The sequence below is a fragment of the Equus caballus genome, chromosome 25 (genome assembly GCF_041296265.1).
Source record: "Equus caballus isolate H_3958 breed thoroughbred chromosome 25, TB-T2T, whole genome shotgun sequence".
NCBI classification, from domain to species: domain Eukaryota; kingdom Metazoa; phylum Chordata; class Mammalia; order Perissodactyla; family Equidae; genus Equus; species Equus caballus.
In genome coordinates this window covers 10343419-10370800 of record NC_091708.1, presented here as the reverse complement: position 1 = coordinate 10370800, position 27382 = coordinate 10343419, and the positions used below count along the sequence as shown (strand labels likewise).

The 27382-nt window shown below is 53.9% G+C and overlaps 1 protein-coding gene across 4 annotated transcripts in view; it reads left to right on the top strand.

Moving 5' to 3' along the window:
* The window catches only part of PAX5 (paired box 5), a 186672-nt gene that overhangs the window by 21691 nt on the left and 137599 nt on the right, over nucleotides 1–27382 (top strand). For all 4 annotated transcript variants that reach the window (XM_070250370.1, XM_014735872.3, XM_070250371.1 and 1 more), the window contains 2 exon segments: nucleotides 4793–4857; nucleotides 8180–8308. In XM_070250370.1, the coding sequence (XP_070106471.1) occupies nucleotides 4793–4857; nucleotides 8180–8308 (194 nt within the window).

The window sequence follows — 27382 nt, the reverse complement described above, 5'->3', positions numbered from 1 at the left end:
AGTGAGTGTCAACTTTATAAGCACTCCCCCATTTATAGTAAAGAACTAATATTACCTTATAAGATAAGTCTATTTAAGTGGAAAAGTCAGTTACTTGAAAGAAACATGAAGTAACGAGGGCACAGTGGGTACAGAAGTGGTGGCGGCTGTGAAGGGGGAGCCTCAGGGAGTGTGGAGGGCAGTCGTGGATCAGCTGGTGCTTTGTCCCTGGAGCTGTGGGTGCGTTGCTGGGGCCGTGGGTAGCCTCAGGGGCTGCCTGGGTGTCCTGATCATACCGGTGGCCTGGCTGGCTGTGCCTCTAAGGTGCTCTCACGTCTGTGGTCTCCTACAGCCCTCAAGGGTTCTCTCCACCCTGTGACGGGTATAGAAACCGTGGCCCAGACGGGGCTGCAGAGGAATGATGATTTTGAGCTGGAGAACGAGTAGAGCCACGGTCTCCTCATGGTAAGAGGAGGGCTGGTGTCCTTCTCCCACCGCCCTGTGGAACTCTGCCCGTGATGGAATGAGGATCTGGGAGAAGGGAGGCAAGAAGAAGTGAAGTGGCCATTCCCACTCCATTTCCGAGACAGTCTCACGTTGCCGCGCCCCCACGCCTGGAGATCCTGAGCCATCTCAGCACACACTTTTATTTCCATGTGAAGGCAAAGCTCCCACTGCATTCCAACGGATGGATGCAGCTTCTAAAGAACCGTCTTGCAGATGTCCTGTGAGAGGCACCTTTAGCTGCCTCTCCCGGCACTTCCCTCCCTGAGCAGCACTCTTTTCCTTCGCCCAGCCAGGGAGGGAGTGCAGCTATTCCGGTGGCCAGTGGGTCATCCCCATTGTCCATCTCTAGAAGTATGTGCCTTCTTGTTGTCTTTTAGGGGACCAGCCTGGGAAACCATGACTGACAAGGGGTTGACCAGTCCTGTCGGGCTGTGGGAGATTTCCAGAGACACAAACCATCGTGTTTCTGTGGCTTCTTAAGGACCTATACAAGCTGGGATGCTGCACAACCTGTGCGAGAGGTTCCTGGAACCTGCCAGACTGCAGTCGGGGGTGACTGTGCCAGAGCCGACCCAAACGGAGCCTTCCTTCTTCTGTTCAGTCCTGTGGCTCTAGATCAGGGACCAAGTGATGAGGATGGCGAGTGGCATTCCCAGTTTAGAGGGACAGCTGTATTTAGTACCAACTGGTCGTTGTCATGTGAGAATGTGGGGCCAGTATTGCTGGGTGTTCTGGCTTTTCAGGAGAAGCTAGAAATCCATGTGTTTATGTGAAACCTCCCAACTTACATATATTGGCAACTAATTAAAATAAAAATGAATATACTGTGCAGGCCACACCAAACTGGTCAGAGATGACACTTTGTAAACTCCGCTCCTCCTCCGGGCTGGGGCGGCGAGGCTTCCGAGGCTGAGTCCCCGTCCCCTCTTTCTTGTCCACCTCAGTGGCAGGCTGGGCGGCACCTGTGGGCCCTCTCCCAGCATGGCCCAGCTGGAGCCCTAGTTTGGGATTCTTAGCACAGCTGATGGCCCAAGATTCTTCCTGCACCAATGGCAGTGTGATCCGTGTGGTAGGCATGGGGATTTCCCCAGCTCTGTCTTCTCATTTCATTTTAAGGCACCACTGCTTTCTCCTTCAATGTAAGTGTGTGTTGGGGAGGGGTGGTGAGAAGGCCTAGCCTTTCCAAGGAGTGGCGATGTTAAAATGGGATCCTTACAAATGTCTGTAGTACTTAAACGGCCCTCGGCCCTTGAAGTTTTAATCCTCAGATTCTCAATGAATTTTGAATCCAAATAGGCTTTACGCCTCCTATAGGAAGTATTTAGTGGAGGGACTATTTCCTCTGAGTGAGGCTCAAAGAGAAGCGCTAAGGCACGGGAGCTGGGAGTCTGGGCTGACTTGCTGTGTGACCCTGGGCAAGCCACTTGAACACTCTAGGCTTTAGTTTCCTCGTTCATAGGAATTGGTTGATTGCTGAGCTCCCATCTCTGTTGGCCCATGTAGGATATTCATCATGCTCATGCTCAGCAAAGTAAAGGCTATGCCTTTTTGCGTTAACTGCCAATTAGCTCTGGCCGTCTCTGGTTTGGAAAAGGTCCTGAGTGTGGCTCTTCTGGTGATGAGTCTTGACGCTTGCTTGTTATTTTTAATTTTTTTTAGAATTGCTATGATTCGATTAGTCCTGTTCTTCCCGCTACCGTTTGTCCTCAGTGGAAGATGTGCTCTTCGCTCTTTACTTGGCAGCTGCTGCAAGCAGAAGGGCAAGATCCCCATCCCCAGGGGCGGCTCTGGAGGGTGCCCGGGGGTTCTGCTCTCGCCCATAGAGGACAGCCCTGCTGCAGCCTTAGAATAGCGGGTGGGATGGCTGCCTTCCGCTCCCAGCTCCCCAGGGAATCCCATGTCTTTTTACGGCATCTGTGGAAAATATGAACCTTTTAAGGCTGGAGCTGTTTGTTAATCTTTATGAAGACACCACTGAAGGTCATAGCCAGCATCTACTGAGCACCCACTATGCGGCAGCCACTGTTTTAAGTACTTAATTAATTTAGTCCTCAAAATAATCCAGTGAGGTAGGACTGATTCTTAGGCCCATTTTGCAGTCAAACAAACTGAGGCACAGAGAGGTTAAGTAATTTACCCAAGGTCATGCAGCTGGCGGATTGTGAAACTGGGATTCAAACTCTGGTAGTCCGGTTCCAGAGACTGCACTTACTCACTGTGCCGCGGCTGCCTCTCAGTGAGTTATAACAATTGATGATGTTTTACCAATGACTTATCAATAGTTAAAAGGAAAATAAGGAAAACATAATTTTCTTTGCTTTACTTATGGACAAATTTAATAGCTGTCAATGCTTTGAAAAGTTAGAACTTTATGGTGGACTTCGATGGGAAGTAGTTACAATATATTTTACCATATATATTTGTATATACATAAGCCATAATATAGATAAACTACATTTATATCTGGTATATCCATATATCCACTTATCTAGCTATACCTCTGTAGGCACACACATATACAGAGAAGGTGACATACACAAAAATACAAAACTTAGGTCAGATGCTAGCTTAATTCCAGGTGGTCAGAAAGACCACCTCACTCCCCATCTTTGTCAAGATGCTCCCTGTTTGCTTAGTTAAATTAAGTGGGTTGAATATTGGAGAAAACAAACAAACAAACAGTCAATACATTTGAGGCAACACTTACGCTGACTCATCAGAAAAGGGCAAAGGGCCCTGGAGGCTCCAGTGGCCTGGGCTCCAGAGGGTCAGCGGAAACGTCCATCCCAGGCTGCCAGCCAAGGCCACTGAGTGCCCTCGGTGCCTGGTGCCGGGCTGTGAGATCACAGAGGGCGGAGGTCACAGCCTGATGAGGTGAAGGAGAGACATCTGCCACTTCTATCCTTCTCTCCATTTGCATGAGCCGGGGGCGCAGTACAGCCTTGAAACGAACTTCCAGAAATAACAGTCTGGAAGGTGAAAAAGCTTTTCCTATAATGTTGGGTGCAAAGAGCAGGATACAAAACTGCAGACGTGGTTGAATCCTGATTTTGTTACGAAAAAAATGAATAGTTCCAAATCTACACAGGAATGCTACCGTAAAAGAAATACACAGAAATGTGGTTTTAGATGTCCTCTTATACTCTTTGTCCAAATAGTCTACAATGAGCAAAGAGTACTTTTATGATTAGGAAAAATTCTAGTAATATTCTTTTAAAAGGTGGTAGTTGGAGGCTGGATTAGAACTTTTCCAAGGAAGCTGAATATTTCATTACCACTCATCCTTCTGCCAAATCCCGGGGAAGGAACTTTCTTGGACACCCCAAAGAGAGTTTTGGCCCTGCCCTGGTTGACGCACAGGGCCTGGGGAAAATGTACAAACTCAGCTTCCCAGAGCCCGAGGTTCTGAAGAAGGACATCAGAGCTGCCAGGTGGCAAAGGGAGAAAGCAGGACCACTATTGTCCCTTTTCTGTAACTGGACTTCTGTAAGATCTTTTTTTTCGTTTGCGAAAAGGATTTGATTACTTAAAGCAAGCAGAGTGGTCTGTTCTGCTCCCTCATTGTGTTGAGGCCCACAGTGGAATGGACTTGCCCAGGGGCACAATCAAGTTCATATTAGAATTGAAGCTAGGTCTCTGGAGAGACAGACCAGGACACCCCTGGCTTCCAGCCCTGTGGAACCTTTGCATGGGGTTTTGCATGAAGTTTTGTATGAGGCAGGCTTCCTCCTGGCAAAGCCACGCCAGGCCGCTCCTGGCAGGACAAATGCATCCTCTCTGGTTTCAGAGCAACTCATAGCTTCCCTCCGTGCTAATTTCCGACAGACAGGTGGGATGTTACTCCTCCTGTGGCTCTCCAAGGCAGAGACGCCAGAGCATGAGAGCTGCCAGGGGACAGAGATGTCACCTGGGTCAGTCCCTTCATCCCACAGCCGGGGGCTGAGGTCCTGGGACTCCCCAGTGTCATCAGTGAGTTCCTCACGGAGCCGGAGCTGCTTCTGAGAAAGCCATGGCTGTTCACAACCTCAGCACGTCATCGTCTTGCTGCTGAGGAGGCGCTTGAGGCCCGGAGAGGGGGCACGCTGCCCAGAGAAGGCCGGGGAGGGAGGGGCTCAGTTGGGGTTAGCCCGTCACTCTTTCAACCCCTAACTCCCAGCCTGGGTTCCTAATCTCCCCCCACCTCTGCACCTGCTTGACCCGTGACCCAGCTGGACGTGGGTGTTCTGGTCGTCCGTGCACAGCTGCCTGACACCTCTTCTCCTCCGTGATGGTAAACAGCCACTTATTTTTTCCCAACTGCCCACAGGATCATCCGGACAAAGGTGCAGCAGCCGCCCAACCAGCCGGTGCCGGCTTCCAGCCACAGCATAGGTAAGAAGAACTTGTAAAAAAAATTTGAAAATCTAATGGGCTCCAAATATTCTAAAGAACTTTTAATCATTCTTATGGACAGATAATTCTGTATAAAACACTTCGGCACACGTACTAATGCGCCTTCTTTGTCATTCTCCAAGGGCTGAACCTGGTAAATGAATTTTATAAATACTGCTAAAAGGTTTTGAATTTTACTGATTATTATGATAAATAGCTTTCACCATGAGACAGAAAATTGAAATCTAAGCCAAAAAAAAAAAAAATCCACTAATGGGGGTCTATAGAATGTCAGATAATTAAAGTAATAAATCAAGAAAGGGATACTTATTCATAACATTTTCTGCATCATTAGTCAGTAAGTAGTTTTGAATGTGTTTTTTCTTCTATCAGCCAGCCCTTCTACAAGTCTTTGTGCACTTGCAGTCTTGAGCGAAGATGTGGCAAAACTTCCCAAACTTTCTCTGTCTCGCTTCAGTCCCACGCGCTCCGCAGACGGTCGCGGCCGCAGTGGGCTCTGAGCCGGGCGTAGCCCCAGAGCAGGGACGTCGTCTCGGGATGGGAGCCCTGGCTCCTTCCACTCGAGAGTTCAGAGGTTTCTCTTCCGAGATCGTGAGATGAGAAAGACATGTGTCTATTTAAGGCATATTACTTCTCCACTTGGGAAAAGGAGACGCTCTGGTCAGCTGGGGGTGGGTTATTCTGCTAGAAGAAAGCGGGTGACCACTCGGCAGGCCTTTGACAGTCATGGCTGCCACGGTCCCTGTCAGTTCTGCTTGATCACGCCCCAGATTGTGGGACATCTCCACACCTTCGCTCCTTCTTTAACTGAAGATTTGAACTCCCCACGGTGACGGGGGACAGCCAGAGGCCTGACTTATAGTTCCAGCTCTGCCATTAGCTCACCCAGTGAACTATGTACATCCTTTCACCTCTCTGTGCCTCAGTTTCCCCATTTGTGGACAGAGGGGCACAAACCAGGTGCTCTCTGAGGTCCCTGATTTTCCACGGTCGCCTCTTTGAATGGAGGTAAGACAGAATTCCTCCCTGCCCTGACATAGGTCTTCATTTAGTGGTCCATGCAGAAAGGGCTGCTCAGCACCTGCTGTGCAGACGGAGGCCTGAGAGAGTAATGTTATAAGGGAGGCAGGACAGAATCCCCATTCTCAAGGGCTTCTCAGCCTATGCGGGATGTGATAGAGAGAAATTTTCGAAACACTGAGAGAAGGCTCAGAAGACAGCACAGGTGCCGTGGGAGCAGGAGGGAGGGAACCCCCAGCTCTGCTGAGCAGGGCGAAGGGGCTGAGGAAGGCTCCCCGGGGACGCACTTGTGGCTGAGATTTCACTTGTGGCTTTAACTATTTCAGGTCACGTAGCATGAATATCAAACTGAGAGCAACTGACAATATTCTTTCAGTTGGGTTAGAGGAATCATTCTACTTGCTGGTCAGCAGAATGCTTTGTTTTGTCTCAGAAAGTTTTATAAAAACTGCATCTTATGTGTGTGCGGCCCCTTATACGTTAGCAATGCATTGAGGAGCGAGGAACGGAAGCTTAGAGACGTTAAGTCAGTAGCCCAAGGTCACATTGCCAGGAGGTGGTGGAGTCAGAATTGCAACCTGGGTCTTTCGAGCTGAGCACAATCGCAAAGTATTGGAGCCAATACCACCGGCTCTGTCAGCGCTGTGAGCTGTGGTCATCAGTAGTTGGTGTTTAAAGTACCAAGTGACTTGTGATCTTCTTTCTTCCTCTGTTCTTTGCACCTTAAGACAGAAAAAGTTGAGGGATTTGCATAAATCTATTTTGAGGAGCTTCTTCTGGTGGAGGAAAAGAGAAGTTAATGATTTCTACTTCTGTGTCTCCTAAGGAAGATCTAAAATCAAACTCAAATAGGAGAAGAAAGGCACTGTTCCCACCAGGTCTGTAGGCGCAGGAGCGGGAGGAGCTCCCAGGGAAGCAGCAAACAGCTTCTCACGCCATCCCCACCATTGCTCGTCATTTCCTAGCTTAGAGTCTGAGGCCGCCCCACCACCGCCCCCAGCAGTTAGAGCCCGAGGGGATGTGTCCGTGATGGTTTTAATGAACCAAGAGAGAATTCCCACAGCCCAGAAATGGAAACTCAGCTGCACAGCTTGAGGGGATGCCGGTGTGGGGTGGGCCTGGTTCCTGTGAAACTGGTGCAGGCCTCCCCTCCCCCGTCCTTGCCCTTAGGAACCGAGAGACCTGGCCTCAGTCGCAGTAAGTCACCGCCTCTGCCCACACTTCTGGGCAGAGGAGTCTAGGCTGCACGTCAGTAGACCTCAGGCTGGGTCCTGGTGTCACTGCTTATTAGCCAGATGACTTTGACCAAACCACTCTGCCTTGTGGAGCCTCAGTTTCCTCGTGTGATAAATGAGGATGAATACTTGCACTCTAGGTTGTCGCAAGCAGCAAATGAAAAGCACTGCGTTAATGTGGACTCTCTAATTGTTTTTCATTATTAATTAGTGAGGAGCAGATTACTGTAGGAGCTAAGACAGTAGTTTCTGGGTTCCAGTCACCACTCTGCCGTTTATTAGCTGTGTGACCTTGGGCAAGTCACTTACCTTCTCTGAGCCTCGGTTCCCTTGTCTTTCCAAAGGGATAATAACATGACCTAGCTTACAAGATTGTTCTCAGAATTAAATGAGATAATGCCTCAGGAATGCCTGGTGCAGAGTGAGTTCCCAGAAAACATTATTATGTATACTATATATAGTACTATATCAATATTATATAATTAAAATTAAAATCCAGGTAAGCTGGAAGGAGAAAAGACAGTGAGGAACTGTAAAAAGGGACAGTGGGCCATTGGCGTTTTGTTGGCTCTGTGTGTGGTGTGTGTATGTACGTCTGCGTGGATGGGTGGCTATGTTCGCAGGGCATGAACCTGCCTAATGAGTAAGTCTGCGCCTCTTTTAGTGCCGGCTGGCGGTGGCCCCAGCCCCCTCTCTTTACCATCCCTCTGCCTCCTGCATCCTGGGGCAGGCTGGGCTTTGAGCTGGTGCCCTTCCCACACTGTCTGGTGCATGTTCTTTTCTGCACCATCAGTCCTTCTCGCTGCCCACCCTCCCCTCTCATCCCCCCAGCGGCAGAGACCCTGGGCCAATGGCCCGAGGGTCTGCTCTCCTGGCCCAGGTGTGGCTGCTGCCGTAAGGCGAGTGTCCTCTGCACACACGCTGCGCCCCCGCGCTTGCAGTCGCATTCAGCCCAGTGTAGGGTGACTGCCTTGGTTTTGGCCAGTGGAAGTCCCGCCCCTACAGACCTGCTGCCGGGCCCTGACTGCCCCTCTCCCTCTGCGCAGTGTCCACGGGCTCAGTGACGCAGGTGTCGTCGGTGAGCACGGACTCAGCCGGCTCCTCGTACTCCATCAGCGGCATCCTGGGCATCACGTCCCCCAGTGCTGACACCAACAAGCGCAAGAGAGATGAAGGTAAGAGATGCCCACGCAGCCTTGTCCGGGATGGACCAATGTGATCGGGGCGCTCAGTCAGGGGTGGAAGCAAAGGTGCCCACTGAGCATCCCCTTAGCTGCAGAGCACAGTAGTCCCCAGGCCCTTCCGTGGACCCGCGGACATGGGGAAGAGGCTGAGCCATCTGGGAGGGCCAGGCAGGGAGCTGGCTGTGGGTGTGGATTTCTGGCTGGCTTCCCTCATCCTCACCCCTTGGGGAGAAAGGTGGGCCTGGCAAAGCCCTTGTGGCCTGAGCTCTGTGGCCTTTAAGAAGAGCTTGCGTGTGGAGATATGATGCCTGAGGGCGGGGTGCGGAGGGCAAGAGCACAACACCTTGTCCCCTTTATGGGGGAGCCCTGGGGGCGAGGGAGGCGTGGGTGTTCCGCGATGAGAGGAGTACACAGGGCAGGGAGGGGTCCACGGCGCTCTTGAGGGCCTCCCAGGAGAAGGCCTCCAGCAGCTGTGATGGGGGCCGTTGAAGAAGTTAACACGTAATCATCTCGTCTCTGGCCTTGGGCCTGGAAGGAAGGCATGCAGGGCCTCCCGAGGATTACAAAGATGACAGTCTTCCTGGTTGGTTTTTCTCAGCTTGTCCATGTGCCACCTGGGCCTCCAGAGCTGGCCGCCTCCGTCCTGGACACGGGTCTTCTTTCCCTGGACAGGCTGCCAGTGCCGGCTGGCATTAATGGGTTTGAGAGGAGAAACGACCCCTTGGGAGTCTGTAAAACCTTAGTCAGGAAAGGGAAAAACGCTGGTGGTCTAGGCCTGAGAACAGCGTGACAGAAATCTTGATTCAATTATTCTCTTCCTCGGCACAATTCCTTTCTCGGCTCCCTGTAAGAGCTACATGTTCTCGTGAGCACGGGCCTAAGTACTTAAGATCTGTAACTAGAAAACTGAGTCAGCCCAGCAGTGGCCTGGCCTGTGGTCTGCGTGTTCCAGAGGCTGGGCCTGTAGCCTCTGTTCAGAGCCGTGTGGGGATGGTCCTCGGCTTCTGGACCCTGCCTCCCGCCCTCCCCTGCTCCTGGCACTCGGAGCACGTGTCAGCAGTCCTTAACTCAGTGGGCTGCTGTGCTGTGTCACTGCAGGAGGCGGTGGCCCACCATCTCTGTTGGTTTATGGAGTGATGGTGTCATCCTTTCTCCCATTGTCACCTGGACTCAAAGCACATGTGCCCCAGCTGGGTCCCGGCTGTGCTTGGTCGTGGTGGAGGCTGGGTTGTGTAAGGCTCCCTCAGAGACAGGGGGACCCCGGCAGAGAATTTTGGAGAAAGGAAAAAATCTGTTTACCACCAAACAGGTCCTGATGTAGGGGGTTGTTGTACCGTGTTGGTGGAGGGCTCTGCTGGCTTTCGGTCCTCTGATCAGCGGTCACTGGCAGCCTCTCCAGCTGCTTTAAAAGGGGTAGAGTGGTTAGAATGTGGTTTTGTCAGTCTAGACTGTGCTGTGCTGCTCAGATGATTCCTGAGGACGGTGGCCCATTTAGGGTCTTGACCTCAAGAGGGACAGTGACAGAGGCTGGCCCTGTGGCTTAAGTTTGTGTGCTCCCCTTCAGCAGCCCAGGGCTTCGCTGGTTCAGATCCTGGGTGTGGACCTAGCACCGCTCATTAAGCCATGCTGAGGTGGCGTCCCACATGGCAGAGCTAAAAGGACCTACAACTAGAATATACGACTAGGTACTGGGGATCTTTGGGGAGAAGAAGGAAAAAAAGAGGAACGGTGACAAACTGGGATGTGTCCAGATGGATGTAACCTGAATAGAGAGGGATCTGGAGAGCAGCTCAAGGCTCTAGGGATGTTTTGGCACAAAGAAGAGAAGAATGAGCAGGAGTGGATTGTTGCCTTGAGGTATTTGGAGGGCTGAGGGAGAAGGCAAGACAATGAGACTTTGCTGTGTGGCCTAAAGGCCAGAGTGTGGCAGATGCAGAGGAGGTTTCAGCCTAGTGTAAAAAAGAACTTTGTAAATATGAGAGTGGTCTAGGGCAAAAAGGAGCTGTCATTGGAAGTAGTGAGCAACCCATCACTAGAAGTATGTAAGTAGAGCTTAGGTGGCTACTTGCAAGGCTGCTGTATAAGCATATCAAGAATCAGGGCCGGCCCAGTGGCGCAGCAGTTAAGCATGCACCTTCTGCTTCTTGGTGGCCCGGGGTTCCCCAGTTTGGATCCCTGCTGTGGCAGGCGTCCCATATATAAAGTGGAGGAAGATGGGCACAGACGTTAGCTCAGGACTAACATAACAGATGTTAACTCAGGGCCAGTCTTCCTCAGCAAAGAGAGGAGGATTGGCAGCAGTCAGGGCTAATCGTCCTCAAAGAAAACAAAAAATGCAAGAATCAGAAACATGACTGGATGATCTTTGAGATTCTTCCTTGAAATTTATGATTGAGCCCTGTTCCCCAAAAAGGCTTGGGAGGTGATTCACTCTGTGGTCTGGGGGCTGAGGGAGAATGCTTCCATGGTCCTGGAAGCTTACAGGGTTGGGAAGACTGGGAGACCCAAGCAGCAACCAGAGGCGCCCGCACCCCCGCCGCGCATCACGGAGAGCCGGTGCGGCTGAGCGGAGAGGGCGAGGGCAGATTGCTCAGCCCGCGAACTGTCGGAGGACTGCTGCGTGGCGCCACTGCCCTTCCTCACCCTCCCTCCGTGTGTCCCCGGATCCTTGCTTTAGCGGAAGTCGAGGAGGCAGAGATGGCCACCCCCATTTTACAGGGGAGGAAACCGAGGCCCCGGGGGGGGGGGTTCCTTGATGTTGGCAAAGCCACACAGCTGGTGTGGCCCCGGGGTTCGGGAGGAGCTGGAGAGCCCTGGAGGCCTCAGTGCCCTGGCACTGTGGGGACACCGGCTGCCCCCTGCCCTCCAGAGAGATGCTGGAGGAGGAGGGGCTGGGGCTGGGCGGAGCCTGGGGACAGTGGGCGGCAGGGTTCCCAGCAGCAGGGCGTGGCCGGCAGGTGCATGGCACTGGGAGGGAAGGTCAGGGCCAGCCGCTGGGGAAACACGGAACCGCCGGCCTGGAAAGGCTTCAGACCGTGCCGCGTTTTTCTTGGGAGCCGTCAGCAGCCTGAGGGAAGGGCTGTGGGGGCGGGAGAGGCATAGAGGGCCGAGAGGAGGATGGCCGAGCGTCCTCGTCCCCATTTTTCAGAGGAGGGCCCTGGGCTCTGCAGGGTGGAGCCACTTGCTCAGTTCTGGTTCACAGTCCTCTCGCTGGGACTGAGTTTCGCCCTGTGGGCATTTCCCAGGGCCACTCTCCTGCCCAGGCCTCAGGGCGGGGTGGGTGGCACCGGTCCATCACAGCTTGCAGGCTGGTGGGCAAGACTGGCAAGCCCGAGGTCCCTTCGATGGGCCATGTGTGAGGTGATGCTGTCACAGGGATGACACCAGAGGGGGAGCAGGGCAGCGAGGGGCCGATTTTGACCAAACGGATCTGGGAAGGCTTCTCAGAGGAAGTGGCACTTTACTGAGGGAGAAATATTTTACACTGCTTCTGCTTTTGAATTTAAATTAATTAAAATCAAATAATTCAGTTCCTCAGTCACACTGGCCACATCTCAACTGCTCAGCAGCCGCATGTGGCCGGTGGCTGCTGTGCTGGGTCACTGGGCTTGAATAAAGTGCGTGGCTCGTGGCAGGTGCTCATAGATGCTCCTGGGGCCGGCCCAGCCACGTGCAGAGGGGTCACCGTTAATGAGGAGGGTGAGTGACACTCTCAACCAGGAGGGCTTCTGGTAGTTTGGGGCTTCCACAGAAAGCTCTATTTGAATAGGAAATTCTGTGGCAAAAATAAACAGGATGGAACGCTGTTAGACTAGTGGACTGCTAAGGGCCTTTCAGTCTAGAAATTCTAAGATTCTCCCCAGGACGTTTGCCTCCAAGACCAGCCTTAGGGATGTGGCCACTGTGTCCGAATCCCAGATGAACGTTCTGTGGCGCAGTCAGCAGATCAGGTCCCCAGAGCCTCTGAGGGAGAGCTTGGGCTGGTTCAAGGAAGCTACAGGGAGGCAGATTAGGGCTCAGTGCAGGGAACAGCTTTCAGACCACACCCAGGCTGGGCCAAGGATGGAAGCATTATCTTGGAAAGGCAGTGAGCTCCCTGTCATTGGAGGTATGAGCAGGGGCTGGACAAAGGAGGGGCAGAAGAACCAAGGAAGGCATTCTGGTTTGGACTCTGTGACTTTTGAGGCCTGTTACAATCTGGGTGGCAAGTGTTTGTGTGACAGCCCTGTGTCTGGAAGTGGTTCTGCCCACTTGTCTTTCCCTCCTGCTGCCTGGACTCTGAGGCTGACATCCTCGTGGCCCTGACTGGGCAGGGGCCACATCGCGTTTCTGTCACCAGTCAGCCCCTTGGCACAGGGCCAGGGCGCAGAGGCGCTCCGAGGCTGGTGGATGGCGCGGGGCCAGGCTGGGGCGCTGCCCAGGCGTGAGCAGCAGCTCCATCTTCTGGTTGGGCCGACCCCAGAGCTTTCATGGAGAAGGCTGTGGGGCTGGCCTCGGGAATCCCGCTGAGCCAGGGGACAGAGCCTGGAGCTGTGCCTCCCTCCTGGAGGCAGCAGTGCTGGGGCTGGGCTTGGCAGAGTAGGCGGAGCTGTGAAGAGCGGCCATGGGTGAAAGGGCAGCCCTAGGACCCTCTGTTCCTTCCTGGGCCTTTGATCTCTGGAGGGGCCTCCTTCTGCCTGTCTGCAGGGCCCCGTTCAGGTCCCCTCGACCTCCCCCACCCCTCATCCCCCCAGAGTTGAAAGGCCCTGGACACTCCCGGGTCACCCGAGTGCGAATGCCTTTCACTAGCTCAGAAAGCCGCCCAGTCCAGCGCCAGCGCGGCCCGTGGGGGCAGAGCCTCTTTTCAGGCAGTGGAGGCTCCGTGGCAGGTGGCATTGCCGGCCTGGGGCCCTGGCCTGCCCTCTGCCTGGGGAGGGCCCAGGAAGGGCAGCCGAGAGCCGGAGGGGGCCTGCCCTTTCCGGGAGACGCCACGTCCAGCAAGAGCCTCCTGGGGAGGTTTGGGGGCATCTGGCAGGGGCTCCTGTCATGACTGTGTCCACCCCTCCTTCTGGGGGTCTGTCTCCTCTGTCTTTGTGTCTCTCCCCGTGGCTTTTGTTTGGGGCTGCATCTCATGCAGTGTTATCGCGGGGCCTGTTTACCGAGACTTCCTCTGCGCCTGCTTCCGTCTCCTGGCAGAGCTCTCACTCTTTCTCACTCTCTCCCCCCTCTCTCTCTCACACACACTCTCTCTCTCACACACACTCTCTCACACACACTCTCTCACACACACACACACTCTCACACACTCTGTCTCACACACACACGCTCTCTCACACACACACACTCTCACACGCTCTGTCTCACACACACACACGCTCTCTCACACACACTCTCACACACTCTCTCTCACACACACACACACTCTCTCACAATTCTCTTACACACGCACACACTCTCTCACACACTCTCACACACACACTCTCTCACATACACTTTCTCATTCTCTCACACACACACTCCCTCTCTCACACACACTCTCACACACACACTTTCTCACACACACACTCTCTCACACACACTCTCTCACACACACACTCTCTCTCACACACACTCTTTCTCTGCCACACACACTCTCTCTCTCTGACACACACACTCTCTCTCACTCTCTCACACACACACACTCACTCTCTCTCTCTCTTCTTGTGTTCGCTCTTGCTCTCTCTTACCAACTTTCCTCTCCCCCGTCTCTCCCAGGTGGGCAGCCCCAGCTCAGCCCTGCTCTGCAGACCTCCACGGGAGCCAACCTGGGGAGGGAAGGGGTTTCAGAAGCCCAAAGACCGTGCAGGCCCCAGGACCCTCCTGGCCGTGGGCAGGCCCTGGCCTTCCTTTCTTAGGACTCTGGACACTCAGACCCTGTCTGCTGCTCCTGGGCTCTGGACAGAAGGCAGAAGCCTGGAGAAGACGGTGCAGAGACCCCTCTCAGATTTGCCGGAAGGGAATGGGATGTGTGGAAAAGCCCGGGGTTCTGGAGTCAGGGGTTGTAGGCAGCCCTTGTGGCACCAAGATTCCACAGACCTCTGATCTCTGGAGAGCTCACAGGTATTGAGGGAAGGACACAGGCTCACAGGCCAGAGTTTGAGGACTTCCTGTGGTGGAATCTTTGGCAAAGTTACTTAGTCTCTCAGAGCCTCCATTTTGTCATGGAAAACAGAGGCGGCACAAGCCTTGTGGGTTATTGCGAGGGTAAAATGAAGTCACATCCACCAAGGGGGGAGCCCCAGGGCCTGGTGGTAGTAAGCATTTAATAAACGGCCTCTGAGGGGGCCTGGGGCTTGAGTGCGTGAGGCCAGTCACAGGCCGAGGGCAAGCAGGCTCCAGCCACAGTTCTGTTTGGCAGCTGGAGCTAGCTGATCTGCCCACCACCGACTTCCTGTTTGTAACAGTCGACTGCTGTGGGCATCGGGACTCAACAACAGTGTCCCCAGGTGTCAGCTGCACAGTGAAGGGCCACTCACTTTCCTTTGCTTCCGTTTCCTTCAGGACACTGATCTCCCTGCCCCCTTGATGGAAGAATGAGAGGGTCAAGCCTCTGTTTTCCATGAGAAGAGACCCTGGCTACACAGGCAGTAGAGGCCTCCAGGATGGAGGGTGGGACACAGGCACCTGGGCCTGGGAGGGCTGGTGGTGGGGTCCCCCGCTTGGACCTCAGGACTCCCCCGTCAGAGCTGGAAGGGCCCCGAGAGCATCGAGGACATGTCATCCCAAGTCAGTATTCAGATGGGAAGACAGGCTCAGAGAAGAGAAGGGGTCTGAGCAGGTCCACAGCAGAAACCCAGCAAACCTAGAGGGAGGGAGAGGGCTCGTCCCGACATCCCAGCAGTCCCACTGCCATCTGGTGGGACGAATCTCAGTTTCTTCTCCCCACTCTTTTCCCCCATTCTAGGTCAACCTGCGGCCCCCAGTGTTGAAAGCCGCCAGCACCCAGCCCAAGCCCATCAGCCTCTCAGGCCGGGGGCAGCTGAGCCGCTAATGCCCCAGGGTAGGCCTCAGCTCTGGACAGTGAGCCCTGGCCTCCCTGGCTGCCTCTCATTCCCCCTCCTCGTCCCTGCTGGGCTTCCAGTCCTGTGCATTCTCTGGGCCTCCCTGTCTCTGGGCCAGTATCCATGCAGGGCCCTCTGCCTGGAACGCGTCCTTGAGGCTGGTCTGCTGGCCTGGCCTGGTTTCCAGAGGCAGCCTGCTTCCTGGGGGATTTTCCGTGTGAGGCCATCAGTCCTCCACAGCCCCCCTGGGGCCCTTGGGTCCAGCAGGGCAGCCTGGAGCTTTGGAGACCAGACAGGCTCTGCAGAGAGGGAGGAAGTGCCCTCTGCTTTGTCTCGGCCTCTCCTGGGAATTTACAGAGCAGGCGCCCCGGTCCTCCGTGGGGTGGACCCTGAGGCTGCGCGGGCCCTTCCCTGAGTCCTGCCTATCTGGGCAGGGGCCAGGAGGGCATCACTTGGGACCCAGGTGGCAATCGCCAGCCTGGTAGTCATGCTTTAGTTGCTTGCCCTGTATTTAAAATGATTTTGAGTTAGTTGCCAACATTTAAAAATCTGGAGATTTCACATACGGCTGTGTGGCTTTTCTTGGAAAAGTAAAAATCTGATCAGGCCGCATCACTTGGGTCGCTGGGCCTGTGGTCCTCAGTGCTCCCTGCTCACTCGCTCTGGCTTTTTGCTCTCTTTTCTCCACCTCGACACCCTCGGGCTTCCGGAGGCCTAGCGTGGACTCTGAAGAACAAGTCTGGTGGAGTCCAGTGTGTGGCAGCTGAAGCCTGTGGGAGGCAGGGCCCTGACCTGCCCTAAAGGGGAGTGTGTGCGTGCACGCGTGCGTGTGGGTGTGTGGGTGGTTAGGAAGTGGGCAGTCAGGCTCTCAGGCCAGAGATGGGTGGGGAAGGGAGGTGATAGGGCAGGGCCAAGGAGCCACACCTCGTGGTAGCCCAGAAGAACAGTGAGCTTGAGGTCACTGAGTCCACACCCACCAGATAGGGCAGTCTAGGCACAGAGGGGACGTGCTTGGCCCAGGGCCGCAGGGGGCGTTAGTGGCAGAGATGATGAGGACTCGGGTTTCCATCTCCCAGCTGGGTGGCCACTCTCCCGTGTCCTTCCAGGCTTGCGGTCACTGGCCCCTCAGCTGAGGGCCAGGCAGACCATTGCCAGAGGCTTCCTTGGTAAAGCAGAGGACCTGAGGCCAGGTGATCAATCCCAGGGGCTCCTTGGACCTTTCCCTGGTGCCTAGGGCCTGTCCCCAGGGTGGGGGGTCAGGTTTCGGTTCCTCCTGGCCCCCAGGTCCCCAAGTTTCACTTTGATTCACGGTGTGAGAGCCGGCGTGAGAGCCGACGCCACTGAAGGCCCCTCCACCCCACCCCCGCCTGTTTGCGCACCTGCTTGGCCGCGGCCCCCTCCCCCCAGCTCTTTTTCCCGTGGGGCTGTGCTCTGGTGTTCTGGGGAGCCCTCAGTGATGTAGGGGGCAGGGTGTCGCAGTGTGGGGATCTCAGCTCAGGGAGTCCGTTCTGGGGTCAACCAGAGCAAGAGCTGTGGGGTCAGCTGAGGGACAGCAGAGGGGGATAGAGTCCCACCCGTGGTGGGCAGGCCTCCGGCCAGGGCAGCCTGGAACTCAAGGTGGAGGGACTGGCTCTCTTCCCCACCCAAGCGCCCCGCTGCCCTGTGGGGTGGAGATCCCACATCCTTTCTCTCTGGCTTTGGAATGCGGTTTAATCTTTGGCTGCAGAGAGTCTTCGGTTCAGGGACTTCGCTGTGCTGCGAACTGCCAGAGGCTAAGGAGGCCCCGAAGGAGCCCCGGGCAGGGCTCTGGGTGCCATGCCTGACCCTCTGGCTGACTTGCTGGTGATCTTGGGGGAAATCCCTTCCTCTCTCTGGGCCTCAGTTTCTTCATCTATAATATGGGATCAAAGGATTCCTAAGGTTCTTTTGGGCACCAAGATTCTAAGCTTCTCCAGGTCCCATCTCAAGTCCTCTTGGCATTATTTTAGGCCAGTGGTTCTCAAACTTTTGGTCTTGTGACCCCCTTTAAACTGTTAAAAATTATCGGGGAACACAAGGAGCTTTTTAGTTTACGTGGGTTAATTAAAATGGATACAATTTAAAATATTTACTTATTAATTCATTAAAAATAATGGTAATAAACAAATAATATAAATAATATTTTTGAAATATTGAGTGGCATTGCTTTATGATTTTGCAAATCTCTTTAGTGTCTGGCTTAACAGAAGGCAGCTGGGTCCTCACATCTGGTCTGTATCCGCTCTGCTGTGATTTCACACATCCTAGAGCCTCGGGGACACCCCACTATGCTTATGAAAGAGTGAGAGGGAAGAAGGCCAGTAACATCTGGGCATTATTATGAAAATAGTTTTGACCTCACAGACCCCCCAAAAAGGTCTTGGAGGCCCCCAGGGATCCCTGGACTAGACCTTGAGAATCTCTGCTTCAGGCTGCTGCAGACTCGGAGCTTGCTTATCACACAGATGGGGAGAGCAGTTAAGTCATTTTAGTTAAAAGAAAGGTGCCGTCAGTTTCTCCTGTTCCTAGCTCCTGAAGGCAGTGGGAGCCACAGCAGGTCTTTGAGTTGGGGAGAGAGTGACAAGACACCCTGGGCTTTGGAAAGCCCCCTCCAGCAGCCTGGGCAGGTAGTGCTCCTTGCTCCTCCCCAAGCTTGAGCTCCCACAGAAAGGCACCGCCTCGGCCGCTCCTTTCTTTCCAGCAGGAATCTGGAGGGCTTCAGGGCTGACCCCTCCAGCAGGCTTCCTTCAGGGCCAACTGCAGCGACCCAGGGCTCCCTAAGAGCCTGTGGAGTGGGCCTTTGGGCACCCAACCACATCTCCCCATCCTAGCTCAGCTCTGCACTAGCCTGCAGACCCCTGGGACCCCACCGGGGCCGTGGTTTTGGTGGGGAAAAACCCAGCAAACGACATTGATTAGGAATGAAACAAAATAAACTAAAATAAAGAAGAGGTAGGTTTGGTATTTATCTCGACTCTTGGTATTTGAGGAAAAGCAGGTCTGAAAGGCAACTGAAAAAGAGAAGATCTTTTTTCTGATTCCATAGGGGCTTCTGGGTGCTTCTGGAATGCCAGTGGTTGGTCGCTCATGTGCGTGTATGTCTAATTTCACTTTGAAATTTCCAGTTTTCGTTTTCACCGGTACAAATTTATCATTTGCATTAGTCCTTCCTGCGAGTAATGGACTAAAATGAAAGAGAGGGAGAAAAAGAGAATGTCCTAAGGTAATTTGGGAAGAATTGAGAGAGGGAGGACAAAAGGTGCCAGAAAGGATGTGTGTGAGAAAGGTCGCTTGTGGTGCAGTGAACTGAACTGTGAGAAGAAACAGAAGGCAGGGCTGGAGGGACTAGGAGGGAAGACGGTGACAGGGGTCAGACACTTCCCAGCACCAGCCACCAGGTGGCACCATTGACCCAAGACAGCTTAGTTGCCATCCAGGTTAGAGATAAGTGGGGGGTAACAGGGCAATTTGGACTGGCCATCTGTGAGCCAGGTGGGGGTGGCAGTGCCCAGGTGGGCTGACCATTGCCTGAGTCTCGCTTCTCTGCCAGCGTTTAGTCAGGGCAAGGGGAGACCATCGCTGCGGGGATCAGTAGGGTCCATCCTCACCTCCACGGCACAGACATCTTGATAGAAAACTTTCTGGGAGTTGAATCCTTGGTTCTATTCTAAGCCCTTACTTGCTGTGTGACCTTGGGCAAGTCACTTCTCTCTGCCTTTCTTCCTCACGTGGAAACATGGAGATTTGGACAGACGGTTTTTTTGTGTGTGTGAGGAAGACTGTCGCTGAGCTAACATGGACAGATGATTTTTAAGGGTCTGTGGGCTCTGACATTCTGTGGTCGCCAGAGAGAGCCCTGGAGGCGGAGTTAGAGTCAGGATCTTTCTCTGTCAGCTGTGTGACCTTGGGTGACTCCCTTCCCATTTGTGGGGATTAGAGTAACATCTCCCTCAGCCTTTTATCTAAAAGAGCAGGACTGTTGCTGTGGCATCCTGGCAGGTCCCCACCTGCTGTGTCCCTGACTTCTCCAGACAGCCCGCCTCCACACAGCAGCCCCAGAGGCACTTCCGAAACACAGGTCTGGTCAGTGACTCGCCTGAAGTGTTTGCACCTTCAACTCTCCCGTTGTTCTCAGAAGCCAGCCGGACTTTCTAACGAGGCCAACTCGCGAGCTGTCCCTCTCCACTCTCCTCCTGCGCCCTCCAGCCATGCCAAACCTCTTCCCTTCCCTTGAACACACTTGTTCTTTCCTGCTCACAGCCTACTGGTTACGTGCACAGGTTGTCGAGTCAGGGGCTGACTCCCCCAGTGCCTATTCGTGTGGCTTTGAGCAAGTGGCTCGACCTCTCTAAGCCTCTGTCTCCCTCTGTGTAAGATGAGGGCATCACTTGTGCCTCTGATTGGGTTGTTCTGTGGATTGAAGGAGGTGATGCATGTGAAGTGCAGGCTGACCCCCAACACAGGAGATGTGCTCAGTAAAGGGTACCTTTAGTGTGATGCTGTTCCCACTGCTTGGAAAACCGTGCTCCCCACCCCTCCATTGACCCGGCTGACACTGGGAACTTCAGGATCCACCTGGAATGTCACTCCCTCAGTGACATTCCTCCATGCTCACCCCTGGCTATTGGCTCCGCAGGCCCCACCTGCAGCACACAGCACCTGCCTGTTGATAAAAAGATCACGTCTGTCGCTTGTCTGTCTTCCCTGTGAGACTGTGAGCCCCCTGAGGGCAGGAACAGTGTCTGTAGTGGTCACCACTGGGGCCCTGGGGCCCTGAGGCCCAGCACAAGGTCTGGTTCACGGCAGCAAATGTGTCGTGAACAGGGGCTCTGGATGTCAGAGAAGCCTGGAGCCCCTCTGGTCAGTGGCTGTGGGCTGCCCATGAGAACCCAGAGCCTGGCACATCAGATATCCTCCCACTCCTGCCTGACCCAAGCCTCCATCCTCCAGCCGCGCTATCTGGCGCCACAGAAAGGATCTCATGGTAGCCATTCTCGAGGGGCGGGAGCTCTCCCCCAGTCTAAACACACACATGCACATGCACAGATGTGCATGCTGGGGCCTGCAGCTTCATTCTCTCTGCCTCACCCGAACATGCATTCCAGGTATATATAGATCATGGCCCCAAATAGGAGCTGCAACTATAGTGGCTAGCCCACATTGAGTATTTACTGTATATATTTCACATTAACACATTTAAATCTTACCACCACCATACCAGGTCAATACCCTTATCATCCCCATTTTATAGAGATTCAGAGAGATCAAGGAAATTGCCTAAGGTCACACAGCTCTACAGTGGTAGTGTTGGGACTGGCCCCCGAGGCCATGGGCTCCAGACTAGCCTTACCTGCCACCCTGGCCTGCCTCTCATGGAGGGTCGCAACAAGATGGCATCTATGGGGATGTCCTTGGCTCCCTCCAACATGGGGCTTCAATTCCACCTTTTTTCTCAGTGCTGCCCTATCCCCATCAGCCTGCCAGGCGGAGCTGGTACCCCATTAGGCAGGTACTCCATTTCTGAGGCTTCCCCCAGCACTGCTGTGCACACTTCCCTGTCACACCTTCGGGCTGCTCAGCTTCCAGTGCAGCTGGCTGATCTCACGTGCACTGTGGACCGTGCAGGGCAGCCCTGTGGGCAGACCTGAGTTCGCGCCCAGCCCCCTTCCATTTCCCAGTGTATGAGCTTGGACGGGGGGCCTTAACTTCTCTGAGCTTCGCCTTCCTTATCTGTCAAAGGGGATAATAATTCCTGCTTTTCCTGGTAATTAAAAAATGTTGCCTATCGTATTTTGACTAGCACTGGCACATGGCAAGTCCTAAAATACCAGCCATTATTATTTCTATCATCGGAGCCAAGTTTTTACCCTGAATCCAGATTCTTCAAGAAGACTTTGCTGAGAGCTTTGTAAATTCCCAGCTCCTTTATTTTCTCTTTCTCTCTTTGTTAGTGATGATTTCATTTATATTGCTAACTCTAATAATAGGATTATTCAATCTAGGGTCAGAAGGAAAAGAAAGACGTACCCGCCCGAGTTTATGCTGGAGGAAGCTGAGCTCCAAGTTTCAGAAGCTAACAATTCAAGTTGTAGCTGAGGGCAGCTTGCAGAGGTAGGGCGCCTGACGCGGCCGGAGGGGCCGGGTGCCCGGCCCCAGGGCAGCCCCTACCTTGCTGTGGGCCCTCAGGCAGCTCCCTGCCCCCTGAGTCTTCCATTTGGATGCCAGGAGCCCAGACATCCCTCCCAGCTCCCGATCCTCCCTGCTCCCTCCTCCCTGCTGTGCCCCCTCCCCCTCCTCCGTACTCCCTCTCTTCGCTTCCTTTCTGTCTGAGACACACACGCCATCGGCGCTTTTGAATGGTACTTTTGTTCCGCTAACATCTCTTTTCTGAAAAGGATGATCGGTCAGGTTTGTGTCTTTTAAAGGCAGGCACGTTTTATCAGTTAAGAACCTGTGTACTTCCCTCCTGAGACAGGCTGAAGGGGCCAGGCAGAAGCGGCGGAGGGGGAGCTTTAACGGGGGACAGCGGACGACAACCAACCAAGTCTCTGGGGGGGTAGATGCCTTCTTTCCCGGGAACCCCCTTGCCTGCTCTTGCCCTGACCCTAAGCATCTTCCAGCTTGACTCCAGGAATGACTGCGGCCCCCTCTGAGCTCCCCGCAGGGTGCGGAGGGGGCAAGAGCAGAGCCTGGGCCCAGGTCATCCTTGTCTCAAGGCCTCTTTCAGGAAGGGCTTGGAGCACCAGACTTTGAGTCTCAGGGCCCTGGGTTTGAATGCTGTGATCTTGGGCAACTCATTCTGGGCTTCAGTTTTCTTACTGGCAAAAGAGAGCAGAATGCCTTCCTCAAAGTCTTGTGGGAACTCAGCAAGAAGCAATGCATAAGAAAGTGCTTTATAAATGGTAAAGCTCCATGTAGGCATGAGAGTTCATACCTTGCAGTTCATACCTAGACTTCACTTCAAGTGCCTGCTCTTGGACAAATTCCTTAACTTCTGCGAGGGTCAGTTTTTCCATCTGTAAAATGGGGACTATAATGCTTGGGTCACAGTTACTGTGAGAATTCCATAATGGATGTAAAACCCCTGCACAGTTCTTGGCAGTGCCCGGCGCCAGGTCTAGGCTAGTGCCTTGTCCGTTTTCCTTTCTTGTGTCTTCACGGGGCCTCCCCCTGTGAGCACAGCGCACAATAATTAAGCAACAGGCTTCTTAAGTCTGGCTGCCCAGTCGGCCACTCCTTGACTGCGAGATCTGGGGCAACTCTGCCAACTTATGCCTCAGTTGTCTTGCCTGTAAGAGGAGGATAATAATACCTGTTTCAGAGGGCTGGTGAGGAGATGAGACCGCGCCCATGAAAGACTCGGCACAGAGTCAGAGCCAGCTGAACGTTAGGGGTTCGCCAGACCTTGCGCCCTCCGCACACCCGGACACAGGACCCCAGCCGCCGTTTCCTTCGAGCCCCCTTGGCCGGTGAAGAAAGCCAGGCCTGAGCGGGGCGGGAGGGATTTGCTCAAGGTCGCACCAGGAGTCACACGCCAAGATCTCTGAGGAATTTCCAGGGATTGCGAATCAAGCCTCTCCAAGAGGCCGGGGGCCCTGGCGAGAGGCCAGCCCCTCCTCCTCGGCTCTGTTCTCCGGGGCGCCCCTCGGCCGGGAACGGAGGGCACACGTCTTCCAGGAGGGCATCACAGTGTCTCTGCGCGCTGTGGAAGGAGAAAGAAATCCAGCCGCGTCAGAACATGGCGCAAAAGGAAGGGAGCGCGCGGCGCCCTTGGGAAGGAGGCGGCCCGCCGCCCGGCCTCCGCCAAGCATTTGCAATTTAATTGACATTTGGCGGCAGGAAGCCAATCAGTATAAGTCAATTGACGTTCCGAGATAAAACTAATCGCGGCCGGCGCTGCCCCCGCCGGCGGCCTCGGCTGGGCCGCGGGCACACACAGCTGGCGGCCGCGCGCGGCCCGGCCCGGCCCGGCAGGCTCCAGCGCTGGCGCGCGTCTCGGCCGGCTGATTGCCGCGCAGCCCACCGCGGCCGGGAGAGCCCGTAATGAATGACTTTATTTGCCGGGGCCCTGCTGAGAACAATTGAGTTTGTTATGGTAACAACGGATGCCAGCTTCCGGGCCCCGGGGAGCGCGGGCGCGGCGGCAGCGGGCTCGGGGCGGGGAGCAGACGATGCGCGAGGCGAGGGGCGCGGGCGGCGGGGCACGGGCCCGCCGAGTGTCGGGAACCCGAGGGACGCTGTGCGCCCCCGAGCCTGCCGAGGGGAGGCCCGGCTCCAGGCCACCTTGGAGCGAGGTGTTGGGATGGACGATGCACACGCTCTCTCCTTGGTCCACGGTGTAGAATTGAGATGGGGGTTCATTAAATTCCTTGCTTGTTTGTGGACAGGCCAGTCCTCCTGGGAGTTCCTGCGGTCTCGTCTTCACTCTACCCCCAGGCCTAGGGGGCGTCTGGTCTTGTTGAATGATGCCGACATCAGCCTTTTGTCTCTTTCGCCAGTGGAAAAGTAGAAAAAGGCAGAAAGACATTTCTACTTCGAGTGGCATGGCTTGACAAATTCAGAGCTGGATTTCAGCACACATATCGCACCATATGTGCTGGGGTGTCTCTCTGCCCCCCTCCCTGGAGAGGTGGCCTTCCTTCCGTTTCTGTCCCCAGTCTGCATCATGGCACCACCCACAGGAAGCCCTCCTTGCTCCCACAGAGAGGGCTGCCAGTGACATGGCTGCCTCTGTGCCCCCACAGCCTTCTACTGCCTCCTCCATCAGACCGTGAGTTCCAAGGGCAGGGGCCACCTCCACTTCCTCCTAGTGGCTCCCTTAGTGCCCAGCGTCGGTCGTGGCACAGAACACAGATGTGGAAGGAGTGGATAAGGGAGCGGACTTTTCTCTTGTTTGCAATCTCTCACTTTCCCTCTGGTTAAAGACACCAAAGAGTTACTTTCCTCTTTCTTCTTTTCCAGTTCTGTTTTCAGGCATGCTATCATTTATTCATTCACTCAACAAATATTTACTGGGAACCAACCATGTGTGGGGACTCTGATCTAGCAGGCCCCTGTCCTTGGGGAGCTTACTGGCCGTGAGAGATGATACTGCAATGCGTGTGACATAATGCGTGTCAAGTGCCTACTGCATGCCTAGTAAAACTCCAAAATCCTTGAATTGGCAAAGGCTTAGTAAGGGCCTGCTGAGAGCTTTTCTGTCTGTCAGTGCATTCGTTGATCCCTGGTGCCACCCTATGACAATCACCCACATTCACAGATGTAAAAAAATGCTTAGCATGTTTGAGAAGCAGCATGATGCTGTGGAAGGAGTCTAGACTTGGAATCTAACACGATTTTGCTGTGCGAGCTCTGTCCATTTTCTCCCCCTCTCTGGGCCTCAGTATCACCATCTGTAAAATGGGGGAGTTGGCATTGATCATCTCTGAGGACCAGTTGAGTGTGAATGGTCCACAGAGGAGATGGAGCCAGGACCCAAGTCCCTGCTCCCAGCCCAGTGCTCCCTGGTCGTGCAGTGTGAGCAGTTGGGGGGAGAATGCTCTCCTTCTTCAGCTTTCTGAGACTGCAGCACTCACTATGTGATAGGTGCCGTGCTCACAGTAGCCTCAGGAAGTGTAGGTACTATTACTCTTTCCCTTGGGCAGATGGAAAGATGAGAGGTTAAATAACCAGTCCAGGCTCACGTAGCTTGTAAGTTGCAGGGCTAAGATTCAAACCCACGCAGTCTGGTTGCAGAGCCTGTGCACATGACCACTTGCTAGTGGCAGAGGTTGCTCTTACCCCTCACCCCGGTCTTCCTTGCGCCTCGCTTGCTCTCTGGCTCTGAGGCTCACTCTGCACGGCTGCGGAACAGCAGGAGCACTGATTTTTCAAGGTGTTCTTTCTTCCCTTGGCCTTTCACGTTGTAGGTTGATACAGATGACTGAGGGGAGACCCCGGCTGGAAGGAGAGCCTGCTGCGGAACCTGGGCCCCTCGGCTCTGTCCCAGCTGGAGTATTGCATTTGGGAAGTGGGTTTCTAAAAAGGGTGGGGGGATCCAGGCGTTGTCCTTTAGGAACAAGCTCTCACTTTCCTTGCAGGAGGAAGTGCATTTATTTTAGAGTTAATTTTGGCACCTGTCTTCCTGTTCCTCAAAAGGGGTCTGGAGAGCTTTCTTTCCCCAGAGATGTTCCCTTTTTCAGGAAGACAGATTCAGAAGATAGTCTGTAATATGGGATAGTCTTAACTGGCAAACCCAAGGGGCCTTGGACATCATATACAGTGAATTTAAATCCTGTCAACTCGATGTCCCCTCTTTAAAACGAATATTTTGTAGTGTGTCTTTTGCTATCCTAAAATTAAATTTAGAGAAAATGTAACCTACCTACACACATAATTAAAAAAAATCAGTACAATGCCCCAATTGTAACAAAAGAGGAAAGCAAAATGAAATCATAATAAAATGATGTATTTTATTCTGTAAAATCTAAGGCATGACTACATCAGAAGACCTGATAAAGGAGTCATTTGCTTGCATTTATGTGACAGTTGCCGTGAATGCAGCAGTTACAAATGTGGACAGCTGTATTTTTTGGCAATACAAATACCTCTGGTGGTGTTGCCATCAGCAAACTGGTTTTCTGTGAACGTGTCTTGACAAAATTCCAACCAAAGCAAAGCATAATCTTCCCTCAATTTACGTGATGGTTATATTCCTGGAAAAGTCGGTGCAAATTAGAACACCAAGTTTACGTATAAAAGTAAAACAGAGTTAGGTTCATGGTTCAAATGTTTTTAAGAGAGTTTTCACCAACCTGAATGTGTGATGGGTCATGCTAAAGATGTGTGGGATGCAGGGAAATCCTTTACTGTACTGGACGGGGCTGGGTAGCACCCATGACTCCACCCACTAAATACCAGAACTCCTCCCCAATAACGATAACTCACAGATTTCCAGAATCTGTGCTCTGATTACCCTTGTTGAGAGCCAATGGAACAAATGGTCCCTTCTTTTGGAAAGTTGTGTGACTCTGTTAAAAAGCAGAATCTGCGTATATTGTGCGCCTATTGTGTGCAAGCCCTGGTGCTGGGGAGACAGAGAAGCTTGGCCCGATTTATCTGGGCTGTGAAACTGATGGACCCCGCTCCACAGGTGCCAAGCTCCCAGGGCCTCAGGCAGTGCACGCGGCCCCACCCACCCCTTATCTCCTCTGGAACACCCTCTGCCTCCTGCCTCATACCCGTAAGTCCAAACCTGGCTCATATGCCTCCTCCTCCCTGTAGGAAACCTTCCGTGGCCCGTACCCCCAACACCAGATGAGTTCTCTCCGTCTGTGAGCCCCCACTGCCCGCTGTCTGGGGCTCTCGCGGGGGACTTTCCTGTGCTTGCATCATGGCTCCAGCTCCAGGCTTTGTCTCCCTGCCAGAGAGGGCCTCTGGGCTTTCCCTCAGGGCTCTTCTGAGGGCTGAGACTGCCTTCCCTTACATGGCCACGTCTGGGCTCAGAGCACCAGCAAAACCTGAATGAATGCCGGAGCCAAGGGCTGCAGCTCAGCCCAGTGCCCCTCTCTGTACACATCTTGTCCTTTTAATTAGGCAAATGGCTTCCCTCTTCTTGTCCTCACTCCCTGTCCTCATCAGCTGACATGAGATGCTTGCTCGGCAGACGGTGCTCCCTCATTTGGGGTCCGCTGGCTTGCTTGCTCTGACCCAGTGCTCTAGGCTTGGGTTGACTCCACTGATTGACCCCACTGCATGATGAGATGAACTGTGTAAGGTCACACAGCTGGCAAGTGGCAGAGCCAGAGTTGCCACTGGTATGCTACCATCTTTGCCATTTAAACACTTCCAAGGCCAGGCCTCTCCCCTGGGAGTCATTCATCCATTTACTGGCTCTTGACTCAGTGCTGGCCACTGTGGCCTCAGTGGTGGGCCCGGCCTGCTGGCCCCCTTTGTTCCCTTAGGGCTGTGTCGCCCCAGCCCCAGGCCAGGCGTCAAAGGGAGCATCAGGTGCCCCTAGGGAGGGAGTGACCACTCTTTCCCAACACTC